Here is a 13,627-nt window from a genome sequence, read left to right as displayed (position 1 = left end):
CAGTCCCGGACGCTATTTGCGGACGGTCGTTCCAAAAAAGGGTCTGGCTATTTAAATTGAGCGCTCGCTCTTTGCGGTTTGTTGACGCCTCTATGTCTGAGCGAGCGACCGAAGAATGCGCTCGCTATTTTGTAAAGACGCCCCTTTGCCATTCGCATCACACGTCATCTCCGGTATTTATTAGATTAATCAGGAACATCGAAAGGCATCAGAACTGCTCACAGTGCTTGTGGTAGGATTTTCCTACCGCAATCACTGCGAGCAGTTCAGGCTAAAAGACAACCAAGTGACGTGGTCGATGACGCTCCTTTACTAATTATGTACTCCCATTAAACGCCCTTTTTACCGTTAGGCACGCCTGCGTTCGGATCTCCACTCCCCCGTTTTCAAGCACCTTCCCCTGTTACCACCCACAAACGGTACATTCTGTCAATCAAATTAGCAGCCCCTCACTGTTTTGCGAGCGCACGATTTCTGACCACAATGACTGGTTTGCGCATGCGCATTACGACCCATACGCATCGCTCAGAGCGAACGAGCGGCCGCTTACGAGTGGCTCTGAATCAGGCCCTGTGTACAGGGCCCTCATGATGACAAGACACGTTCTTCAGGTAAAAGCCGTGCAGGTTCAGTCCGACAACGCCACCACGGTGGCGTACATCAACCATCAAGTAGGTACTCAAAGTCGGGCAGCAATAACAGAAGTGTCATGCATCCTGACTTGGGCAGAGTGTCACCTCCCAGCCATTTCGGCAGTGTTCATTCCGGGGGTCTCAATTGGGAAGCGGACTTCCTCAGCTGTCACGATGTGCATCCAGGGGAATGGTCTCTTCACCAAGAGGTGTTTCAACTCCTAGTGGACAAATGGGGTCTCCCAGAGGTGGATCTCATGACCTCCCATCACAATCACAAGTTGCCAGTGTACGGGTCCAGGAAAAGAGATGCCGAAGCAAGCTTAGTGGACGCTTTGTCAGTGAAGTGGACCTTCCAGTTTGCATACTTATTTCCTCCAGTATCCCTGCTTCCTCAGGTTCTTCGGAAGTTCAAGCAAGACGGGGGCACGGTCCTGCTGGTGGCTCCAGCTTGGCCCAGACGTCATTGGTACACAGATCTTCGGAGTCTCTCCGTCGACACTCCATTCCTGCTCCCTCAACGTCCGGACATGTTGTCTCAGGGTTCTTGCCTTTACCCGGACCTGGGTCGTCTGTCTTTGACGGTGTGGCTCTTGAGACATCCATCTTAAGGTCCAAGGGATTCTCTAGCTCGGTCATCAGCACGATGCTTCGAGCACGTAAGCCTGCCTCAGCCAGGATCTACCACAGAGTGTGGTATATATATTTTCAGTGGTGTCACACAAGGGATTAAGACCCTCAAGTGTTTTGTATTTTCAGAATTTTAGCATTCCTTCAAACTGGTTTGAACATCGACCTCCGCCTGGCCTTGTTGAAAGTGCAAGTCTCTGCACTGTCTGTGTGGTTCCAACAAAGGATAACTCTAGTCCTGGATATCCACACCTTTTTCAAGGGTGTTCTCTGGATTCAACTTCCCTTTGTCCCTCCGGTGGCACCTTGGGATTTGGCGGTAGTTCTACAGGCCCCCCAGGGCCCTGCATTTGAACCACTAGATTCGGTAGAAATTAAGTGGTTAACAGCTAAGACTCTATTTCTTTTGGCAATTGCATCTGCCAGGAGGGTGTCAGAATTAAGGGCGCTCTCAAGTCATCCTCCCTTTCTGATATTTCACCAGGATAGGGCAGTGCTTCGCACTCGCCCTGAGTTTCTTCCTAAAGTGGTCTCTAATTTCCACATTTATCAGGAAATAATAGTACCAGCCTTTCAGTCACCTGACCTCTCAGCGGGTGAGGCCTCCTTGGATGTGATCCGTGCTCTCAAAATTTATGTGGACCGGACCAGTTCCCTTCAGAAATCGTATTCCTTATTTGTGCTCTTTGGATTTCACAGGAAGGGATGGCCAGCCAACAAACAAACATTGGCTAGATGGTTTCGTATGACTATCTCAGAGGCTTACACACAGGCAGGCCTGCCTGTTCCGGCTTCTGTTAAAGCTCATTCTACTCGGTCTATGGGCCCCTCGTGGGCAGCTCACCATGGCGCCTCAGATGTTCAGCTTTCTAAGGTGGCCACGTGGTCTTCTATCCAGACCTTTCTGATGTTCTATGCATTTGACACCTTCGCCTCTCGGGATGCTTCCTTTGGGCACCGGATTCTCCTCTCAGCGCAGGAACGTCCCCACCCTTAAAAAGACTGCTTTGGGACATCCCCAAAGTCTCCCTGTGGAGCCTATGGACCCTGAAGAAGAAAATGAGAGTTATGGTAAGAACTTACCTTGGTTAACTCTCTTTCTTCGAAGTCCAAAGGGTCCACAGAGCACCCGCCCTGACGCACCTGGCTTCATGTGGGTGCTTATACTGGTCGCCGTTTTTCCATCTCCTTCTCTGTGAGTGTGATTCTCAAGTGTTCCAGTCTTCCTTCTCTCTTTTTCCTCCTGCGGCCTTTGGCTACTTACCAACCGGCTCAGGGACGGGGTATAGAGGAGGATGGTTTCAGTGCATCCTGGGAGTAAAGCTTTTGACTGCGTGGTGCCTGGGATCCAGATCCAGCTATACCCCCAAGATCTCCCTGTGGACCCTATGGACTTCAGAGAAAGAGAAAGAGAGTTAACCAAGGTAAGTTCTTACCATTACTCTCATTTTTGCAGATTAATTGCGGGCGATTACGCAGCCGCGATCGCAGTAGCGACCCATGCTGTATCAGGCCCTTAGTACACTATTAGCGAATTTAAGAAACAAAATTCTGGAAAAAGTACTCAAACACAGCAATTACTACTCATGGTGGAACTTCTAAGTCGCGTCAGTCGTCAGAAAGGATTGGCGTTTGAGGGTAAATCTGTATAGCAATCGGGCCATTTACATCTCTGTTATCATGGACAAATGCACAGAGGAATACACCTGATCAGTATCACCATAAAATTAGCATATAGTGCTACCAGTTAATTCATAGCAATAGATCACAGATTCTTTGGGGTATGTTGTGTTTCTGGGGCTAAATCAGCCATTTACTAACAGACATTTTTTTTATTTGTTTTTTTTAAGTATTAGTAAATGTGTGAAATACAACATCGATGTTGATCGATTTTCAGTCGATCAGTATCGTCCTTTAGTAAATATACCCCTTTGAGTGCCGTAAACCATGGACACAGTATTTGTACCTGTGGGATTTATGGTGAAAATATCCTTTAAAGAGGGAAAATAAATTCACTAACTAATTAAGCAGAGCTACCAGAAAAGCTATAGTTGTAATATTCAGGTTTCATCTTTCTCTACGTTATGTGAATAGATTTTATAATATAATAACTTTTTCATTTCCGGTGCCAGGATGTAAATGGTTAAACAATTGTCATTTATAATAGTTGTTAAAAATAGATCTTATTAAAACTGCATAGGTTTTCCGCATAAGCGAACAATTATAATTTATATGTTAAGCTATTTTAATTTCAAATAAATTGACCTTGAAAAAAGTGGAAAAAAACCCTAACCTGTAATTTGTGACTTCATTCGAGATCCGGCTTTGTGACAGATATTTGTATAATTTCTTTTTTCTTGCACACATACAATACTTCTGTATTTATTATCTGTCATCACAACTAATTACACTACAGTCTGTACACTTAATTGCTTCCATTTTACTCAAAACGTCTTGGTAATTACCAATGCTTTATATCAGAAAACTAATCGGAAAATAATGGAATGCATAGGAAAATATACTGCCATTGGGTATATCATTTTATATGGAGGATTTTTTTTAAATAAATAAATCTGCCCTTAAACTTTTCAGGTATTAAAGACTCTAAACCGGACATACATGAACCGCAAACAGAAGGCAGTGTGGAATGATTTGAACCCAAAAGCTGTGACCACTGATGAACTGTTTGGCTTTATTCACCCGAGCACAAGAGAGTGGAAAGACGGTAGTTATCTGTGCCTGTGATCATTAAAATTTATGTTATTTGTAGTTAGTGCCTATTTATCAATTGCAGAGGATCCCTAAGTCCTGCGAAACCAACCCTTTTTGGATTCTCCAATGCCCACAGCTTGTGATGGCTACAGCAAATGCATAACAACGGCTGTAATATTGCAGCATTAGACAATGAACTAAATATCTGGTCATTGTTCTTTCAGTTCAAGGTTCACTTTTGAACAATATTAAATTGCCCTCTAAAGTGCTCATGTACAGTTAAAAGTAAGCACAATTTGTGCAACCCTTCCCAACCACAAATTGTATTTTTCTTCTTCCTCCACTAGGAGGCACAGGATAATGCTGGGAATAGCCTGGAGAGAATTAAATGAAATTACTCACAAGCCCAGGCTCCGTCTCCTCTATACCCCGCCCCCAGCCACCACCAGCCAGTTTGAGTTTGGTGCCGGCAGGAGTTGGGCACCATTGTTTGGGGGTGCTGCTTTAGGTGGTCCCCCTCAGTTTATTCTTTTCTTTTTGTTTTATTTTACTTTAGCTTACTTTGAGTAGGCAGTGAGAGGCGTCCTATAGGAGTAACCGGTGGCCACAGAACTGGTGACTGGGTCACTGACTTCAGCCACGGACTCCAGACACCAGAGCTGCAGCCGGCGCACAGCGGGGACAAGGTGATCTAGCTCCCTGCGATACTGGCAGTGGGGTCTCCCACTAGGCCACCAGGGTCTGCCAGACAGGGGAGGTAGGCGGTGTTAGCCCCTCCCCCAACCCTGGGGCGTGCTTCCTCATCGTAGACTACAAGCCTCAGGTAGGATCCTCCCCTCTATCCTCCTCCTCTGAGTTGCTGAACGGCCATTTTCTCCACAGCCTGCCCAACAAAGCTCAGGGGCTCCTGTGTATATATATATATATATATATATATATAAATTATTTAGCTCCTTCCTGCTATTTTAGCTGGATAGTTGAGCGCTATTTTCCCAAATTTTTTCCTAGCATTGAGTCGTCTCAGTGCATGTGAGTGTTTGTACTTCTGCTCTGTGTCTGTGTGCCTTACTGGTCACCGGGGGCTCATCCCTTGCAGCGGATGAGTACAGCTCTATATTTATTATATACATAGCATTGCCACACTTTTTAGACCCTCTTTACCTGCCCCTGTACACATTGATTTAACTTTGTGTGTGGGCATTTCTGTGACTTTAAAGATGTCCAGAAATAAGGCTCCCAAGGAGGTGGGGGCTACAGAGCTGCACACTTGTAGGAAATGTGTTAACGTCATCTCTCCTCAGAACGCAGAGCACGATGGCCTTTGTGTCTGTTGCTTTAAGGCCCTGCAACAGGAGGCACCTTCAGGAACCGGCTTTGGCATCCATGTTGGCACCGGTAATGTCACAGTTAGTAGACTGGTTGGCAGCTCCAGTGCCCCTGTCCCTATCTCTGCATCCCAGCTTCCTATGGTGGAACCTCCATGGATGCAGTTCTTTTCTCAGTCCATCCAGCGACTAGCTTAGTGTCAGCAACATTTTAGAAGAAGCTAGATAAAGATAGAGCTCCTAGAGGCAGGCCTGACGCTCGCAAGAGCTCTACGCCACTTTTTGGGGGAGGTTTGGACTCTGAAGTTTCCTCGGACGAGGAAGTTAGTGTCTCTGTTACCTCTGAAGTTGAAACTTCCTTGGTCCCAGAGGAGGCTATGTCTCCAGTAGATGTGGAGGCTCTTATTAAAGGAGTAAAATCTATCCTCCTGGTTGAGGCACCTGTATTTAAGCTTCAAAAGAAGCAGTAACTGAATTCCCTTCTTCAGTGCAGCTGGAAGATCTCCTAGCGGAGGCTTGGACTCCCTATTCGACGCTTTCAGGTTTCTAAGCTCATCAATTGATTTACCCTCTCCCAGCAGTGGTAAATGGGAGTCTAATCCCCTGAAGCATGCCCATATTAACAGGCTTATTAGGTTGTCTCTCTCTTCCTATTCCTAACACTGCTTCTCTCAAGGACCCTATGGATAGGATGCTAGAAAATTTCTTGAAGATCATTTATGTTAATGCTTGTGCTCTGGCTCATCCAGTACTCCCGTCTGCTTGAGTGGCTAAAGCAATCGGACTCTGGGTGGATGTTTTAGGCTTACCTGTGGCACTCACCGGGGAGACCTGGTATTCCTGGTGGGGCATGTTAGGGAGGCAGCTTTCTACTTGTCCGAGCTGGCCATAGATTCAGTAGTTTTGACTTCTAAAGTGTCGGCTTGTGCCATTGCAGCCAGAAGAGCTCTCTGTTTACGCACCTCGGATGGACACCGAGTCCAAGAAGGCTCTAGAGGTGCTTCCTTATTTAGGAGACATTCTCATTGGACCTAAATTGGACAAGATCGTGGCTACTCTGGTGGCATCTAAGTCTGCTTTCTTGCCTTCGGTGGCAGATCTGCTGGGCCTCTACATAGACACACCACTGTATCTCCCTCTGTGGCCGGATCTTCTGTCACAGGGTCGGTGCTTCCATCCAGATCTGGCCTGTCTTGCTTTGACAATGTGGCTCTTGAGACATCCAGCTTGAGAGCAAAGGGGTTCTCCATAAGGGTAATTCAAACCATGCTTAATGCTAGGAAGCCCTCTTTGGCGAGGATCTATCACCGGGTTTGGTGTACCAATTTTGCTTGGTGTGCGACTAGGGGTTTTAACCCAAGATCTTTTTGCCACCCCGTGTACTTTCCTTTCTGCAGACCGGTCTGAACTTGGGTCTCCAGCTCTCCAACTTTGAAAGTCAAGGTTTCGGCTTTGTCGGTTCTCTTCCAGAGACAGATTGCACTGTTACCTGATGTGCGGACCTTCTTTCAAGGAGTTCTCCACGTTTAACCACCATTCGTGTCCCCAGTGGCTCCCTGGGACCTATCCCTGGTTCGCCGGGCTCTCCATTTGGCTTTTCTCTTGAACTGTTACAGACAGTTGAACTGCGCTGGCTTACGTGGAAGACATTTTTTCTGCTTGCCACCGCGTTGGCCTGGAGGTTGTTGGACTTGAGCACCTTGTCGTGTCACTCCCCGTTCCTGATTTTCCACTGTGATATGACTGTGCTGCGGACTTGCTATGTTGAGCATGAGAAATCTGCATATGCACTTGTTAGGAAATGGGTCACTTGCAGATCCTTCAGTCCAGATGCAAAATATGAACTGATGATGATGGTCGTTGGTCATTTCTGATTGGCTTAGTGCAGGGGCAGACTGGGACTGTAATATGGCCCTCACATTCTGTTTGTGCGTGTGTCATAGATGAAAGGGGAGTGGCCAGATCTTGTGGGGGTGTGGTAACTCATCATGGGAGATATGGCCGTGCATCATGTTCCATTCTAAGCATGCTGGCCAAGTAGAGCGCTGGGAGGGGGAGCTGCTCGGCCAGGCCTACTCATGGCTGGACTGGCCCATCTGGCCATTGGCCCTTCTGGCATTTGCCAGCAGTGCCAGATGGGCAGGCCGGCTGTGGCTGAGTGCTTCTGAATCCCTCCTACTGATTCTATTACCATTAGTATTGTGGCTGCTGCAACCTATTAGCATTATTACATTGATTTTTGCAATCGAAATGACCCAGACGTAATATTTTATATATGCAAATTAGACTTAAATTCTGTCTAATTCTACATGAGCCCCCCCCAAATGTATTATAAGAAATGTTGTGATATTGGACTCTGTATACTGTAGCAGGATTTGGTATACTAAACTCCAAACACAGGGTATTGCAAGCCATTTCAAACCAATAGTAACCTTTTTTCCTTGGGCCATACTGTGCTCTATTTTCCAAAGCTGGCAATGAAATGTCATTTATGGTCCATTTCAATTTAAAAGAGCAAAAAAAAAAATTATAAAATTACAGCCTGTTACTATCCTGATTAAGGGGCCTATTCATTAAACTTAAAAATTCTCTGGAGATAATTAGCTTTAGAACTCTCATGGAGTTCTAGCTAATTATAGGTGGAATTCATCATTCCACCTCTCCATAAGTATCTATTCTGAAAAGCTGTCATTTTTGCGATGACAGCTTTTCGGGAAATAGATACTTTTCCCTGCCTACACTACCTTATCGCATCTGGAAACAGTGCTGCGCATGCACTGTTACATCTGTAAAACCAGCGCAGCACTGCCTACAGATGCGGTAAGTTTCTGTACCCCCCCCGACTCCCCCCCCCCCCCCCCCTACCCCGACTTACCTGTCCGTGCAGCAGCCCCCGGCTCCATCCTGCTGGTCTGTCATGTGGTTTCCCAGCAGACCACATGACAGATTGGAAAAAAGTAAAAAAAAAAATTTTCTTTTTCTAAACTTTCTTGTGCTCTGCTGGGGAGCACACATGTCCGACCAGCCTCCGGAGCCTGAGGACGGAGCAGAGCGCCGGAGGGACTCGTTGGGGGACCTGCACACGCAGATACAGGTAAGTTTCACCTGCTATTCGCCACCTCACAGTGGCGAATAGTAACTGCATCAAATTCCGAAAATTTATAATTTTCGGAATTTGATGAATACCACAATTTCCACATCCCCATAGTAATGTATGGGGAGTGTGGAAATTAACGCAGGGGAACTTAGCAAGGAGATATCTGTGATATCTCCTGTGCTAAGTGGCTACATGAATACCAAAATAACGTTATTTAAGGAAAATGTCCTTAAAAACGTTATTTTAGTGTTGATGAATAGGCCCCTAAAAGTATAACATTTCAATTGATTCGCAGGGGTAAATTTACTAAGGTGAGAGTTTTTAAAAGTGGAGATGTTGCCCATAGCAACCAATCAGCTTGTACTTAAACTTAACATGTAACTAGCACCTTCTAGGAGATAATAGAATCTGGTTGCTATGGGCAACATCTCCACTTCTAAAAATTCTCACTTTAGTAAATTTACCCCACAGAGTAAATTTAATTCCATGCAAACCCACGATTTTATTGCATGTTATGGTTACAATTCTATATAATAATTTTGCAAAGTTTGCCCCAAGTCTGATATGCTAGTACTTGAATATTTCTCCAAATTTTTAACTTATGTTCATGACATTCCTGATTCAATTTAAGGCACCTTGCTAAAATAATGTAATTTTTTAAATAAGGGGGACAGGTATTTAGTTGTTTTTCTTACGCAATATGATATGTTTAGTTGATTCTGGTAGTGTTTGTAGTTTCCATTTATTTATTGCACTATTTACTATTTAATTTGCTTACTAATTGTCTTTATTTATATACTGCACTGTATTGATATTTGAGCTGTATATGTTTCCATTAGAACTAGCATTTATATTTTTTTCCTTGAAATTATCTTTGATTAATATAAATTATTCAATGGTTCAATGGAATATATATAGGGCTTAATCCAATTAAACGCGAAGTACTCACGAGTGCTAGTGATCACGACAATGGCCACACTTGACGGCAGCCCAAATTTGCATAAAAGTGTTCGCAGCCCCATAGGACTCCTAGCAAAATTTAGCGAATTTGGGCTCGGAGCAGGCCATGAGGGGAGCGAGATGCCGTGCTGTTGCCGGCGTTTTAACGTCATGGCAACGGTAACTCGCACCCTTCCCAGTCAATTGGATTGACCCCATAGTTTTTTTGGGGGTGGGATTATTTTTTTTGTTATTTATATAAAACTCAATACAGTAGAATAACATTCTGAAAAAAAGGTTATGAATTTGATACATTACGGGACAAATTCAAGGGGTTGAACGCCCGGAACTACTCAATTATTAGGCATTTAACATTTTTCCTCACAGCTCCTCTGGGGCTTACCGCATGGTAGCGGCACTAATTGGATAGCTCAGGGCAGAGGTTTATTATTGCATTGAATTCAATCGGCCCCTAAGTTATATTGCTTAACTAAGGCTAAGACTATGATCACATGATGCAGACTGGCCTATTCCTACTTCTCAGCCTGCTATTGGATATGCTTGATTAATGAGGCAATTATGATTACTGACTAATGGCATGGCAGCTTTCTGGCTACAAGTGTGATTGGATATAGAAATAGGAGAATAGAACCAAACACCACCATTTTGATTATAAGGCTTTGTTTGTTCTCCAGGTCTGTTTTCTAGTCTTATGAGGGAACAGGCTAACATAAGTCACGAGGGTCCTAAGTGGATTGTCCTTGATGGCGACATTGATCCTATGTGGATTGAATCCCTGAATACAGTAATGGATGATAATAAGGTGAATACAACTTAACAAGACTTGTCTATTTCTACATTATGGGGCTGATTCTGAGTCGCATGCAAAGTGGCTGTAGCTGCGGGCCGCCGCGGAACCTTGAATTACCAACTTATGCTAAGGTGAGATTCCGTAGGGCTAATGCGGGGGTCTGTGTATCTGCAAGCAGAAAGCCATGCCAGCCATTGATTTTAAGCCAGCCGCCCTAACCACCATCATTAATATGGGTACTTGCCCCGCCCCGATCGCAGGTGCAAGAGATCCGTCAGATACAGGCGTCCAATCACACAGAGCTTTAGATACATGCCCATGACACTCCTACAAGTCGGGTGGCTCTGTGCCATAGATTGTTACCACCCAGATCCTGCCCCAAAATTCCCAATTTCACAGAAGGACAGATACAAGTTCCACCCGAATCAGAATAGGACAGACATAGACAAAACGTGTAAATTCACCTCTGCGCATTAGCTGTGCGCTAAAGCTCACCACGTGCGCCCGTATACAGCGATCTGTCCGACTCAGACTCAGCCCCTATTTTGTAATCTATTTGCCTTCCTGTATACGGCTATCGTTGGTGGAAATCTATCTGATCTGTGGTTCTCCAGCTTTTCAATGACCAATTACATCAGGACAATATTGTATATAAATATCATTAGTAAAGTCTCCTCCTATATTATGCTGTTAGAAAGTCCCTTCATTACTCTGTGTAAAGCGCTGAGGAATAGGTGCGCGCTATATAAATAACTTTATAAATAATTATTATGAACACTATAAAATTAAATGCTACAAATCCATATTTTATGAATCATCAGTATACCAAATGCTTGTAAGAGAATTCTGAGGATTGAATCTGAATCTGAGCCCTCACTTATTTTAATTAATAATATGATGTTTAAATTACAAATCATAGCTATTATTTTATCTTCTGCAAGTGATGGTAGGAATATTACTAAGGTTTTGACTTGTAGGCTATTGGTTGGATTATTAGAAAGTAGCATACTGTACAGTTTATTTATCCTATGTACTGTAGGTCCTGACACTTGCAAGCAACGAGAGAATCCCTCTGACTCCAATGATGCGTTTGGTTTTTGAGATTCATCATCTGAAGACGGCAACGCCTGCCACTGTGTCTAGAGCAGGAATTCTCTATGTCAACCCCCAGGATCTTGGCTGGAATCCGTAAGTAACTGGGAAAAGTGAAAAATAAATTATAATGCAAAGTAATTAAAGCATAATGTGCATCACAGACCAGTCTCTGAAAGCTTCTGGGCTATAGCTCAAAGCTTAGGCCCCACTACAAAGGAATTTGTTAAGTTTTAGGGATCCAAATGTGAGCACTTGTCCATAAGTGCTGCCATTTCTTACAGTAACAGGCTATAGTTTGAATTCTAATTGAAATGGTTAATATGGTAGTGCCTTTCAGAGCCGTAGCTAGACTTTTTGGTGCCCTGTGCCAGAAAGAGCATTGGCGCCCCATTCATTATTCAAAGGGACATAATGCACCCAAAAAAGGGGAATTACCTCATGGGCAGGGCCGGACTGGGACTAAAAATAGGCCCTGGCATTTAAAGAACACAGAGGCCCACCTTGGCGTCAGCATCTGGCCCCAGGCGTAGACTCCTCCCCTTACTATCTCTGACTCCTCCTACTTCTTAGTCTATACTTTTATAAATAAATATAATTAATAACATCATTAATAATTAACAACATACAAGTATATATCATTCTCTGTATTAAAATAGACAGAGCTCATCCTGCAGGGGATTCATACATGTGCCATAGTCACACATTTGGTATTTGGTTGGTTCTGTTAGGTAAAGCTGGCACTTCATTGGTGTAAGTCACACACAAGCATAAGGGAAGGCATTTTCTCAATTGACCAAGCCCTAGCTTAGCACTTGTAGAGGATTAGATAGTGATCATTGTAGTATTTTGTTAGGGCAGGGGAGCTGAACACGGAGGCGGTCACATCAGTGCCACCAAAGTAGAGCCGAAAGTACATATTTTGCTGCTCTGTGTACATAAAGAGCATTGGTGCCCACCCCCACACCTCAAGGAGGAAAAGAGCGCGGCGTAGGCGCGCTTTGAAAAAAAAACCCTGGGTTTAGTCTCGCTGGGAATGGGCGTGACCACACGATAGTACCCTCAATTCAAATTATGCCACACAGTAATGCCCCTTAGGCACACATCCACTAGACGATTAAATTGAGCGATTGAATGATAACGATATCATTATCGTTCAATAATCGAATTGAAAATCGTTTACACATCGTTTAAAAAATTTCTAAACCGACCAGCGATGCGCGCTCCCACTGGTCGTTTAGCCACCTATCATGGGCATATATGTTGTACAACCTGACGATATGCTCGTTTAGTGTAGGCACATCACAGACTGACAAACGACTACAATGTCATAATCATGCAGTCGTTTTCATGTCTTTAGGTGGATGTGTGCTTTTAGTCACATTACATCGCACAGTAGTGTCCCTTACTCTATATTATGCCACACACCCTGTAATGGTCCTTACACATTATACCATACACCATAATGGCCATTACACACATAGGGGGTCATTCAGACCCGGTCGCAAGCACCGATGTGCTCGCAACCGGGTCGATTGGGTGGCCCTGCGCACGCGCAGTGGCCGCACTACACATGCGCAAGCCCTGGAGCGACTGAAAAACTCTGTTGCTCCGGAGCTCGCTACAAAAGGGGCGGCTGTCGATGTTGATCGACAGCTCGCCCCTTTTTGTAGGCGGGCCGGGGGGTGGTTTCCAAAACAGAGGCGTTCCTTTAGGAACGCCTACCGTTTTGTGGGCGGCCGCACTGACTTCATCAGTGATGTCAGTGGGGAGCTTCCTGCTCGATCATTGCAGAAAGCTCCCTGGGGCTTGCGAGTGCCCAGACCCAACCTTAGGGTCTGGTCGCAAGCCCCGATAGTCGTGATGGTGATCACCATCACGACCATCACCCTGGTCGCTAGCTAAGCTGTGGGTGGTAACCCACAGCTTATCTTGCGACCAGGAGGCCGCACCAAAAAACTAGAAGTGGCAGCCCTCATTCAGAGAGAGCGATCGCTTCTTGCGATCGCCTCTGAATGAGGTCCATAGAGTGGTCCCAGCAGGGCTGCCAAGACACTCAGCAGGCCCAGGTATGGAGGGTGTGCATGATTACATGGGAGGGCATGGCAACTACCTCTCATTTACAGCATAATTATAGTGTGAGTTGTGTGTGGTTGCTGCATATTGGAGATATTGGTTACACCTCTCCTGTACACCCATGCCCCTAAAGAAACTTGGGTACTTTTACCCATCCTCCTGAGTCCCGGTTCCAACCCATCGCCAGAACTTTTGTTACCTTGACATTTGCCACCTTGTGTCATGACCATTACGTAGGTAGGGTGACCAAGGGTAAAATATTGACTGGTCGGGCATGCCGGATCGTCCAGCCTGCCCGTCCGATGAGATATTC

At 45.0% G+C, this 13,627-nt stretch overlaps 1 protein-coding gene across 1 annotated transcript in view; it reads left to right on the top strand.

Annotated features, from left to right (window-relative positions):
• Positions 1-13,627, top strand: part of DNAH11 (dynein axonemal heavy chain 11) — a 361,565-nt gene that overhangs the window by 177,321 nt on the left and 170,617 nt on the right. The window contains exons 40-42 of the mRNA XM_088457375.1: positions 3,855-3,987; positions 10,031-10,158; positions 11,186-11,334. Coding sequence (XP_088313501.1) covers positions 3,855-3,987; positions 10,031-10,158; positions 11,186-11,334 — 410 coding nt within the window. The remainder of the gene's footprint in view (positions 1-3,854; positions 3,988-10,030; positions 10,159-11,185; positions 11,335-13,627) is intronic.

Source organism: Taudactylus pleione, unplaced genomic scaffold (assembly GCF_031769625.1).
Source record: "Taudactylus pleione unplaced genomic scaffold, aTauple2 ptg000758l, whole genome shotgun sequence".
Taxonomy (NCBI): Eukaryota; Metazoa; Chordata; class Amphibia; order Anura; family Myobatrachidae; genus Taudactylus; species Taudactylus pleione.
Note: the sequence above shows the minus strand (reverse complement) of the source record. Positions and strands in the feature narration are given on the sequence as shown.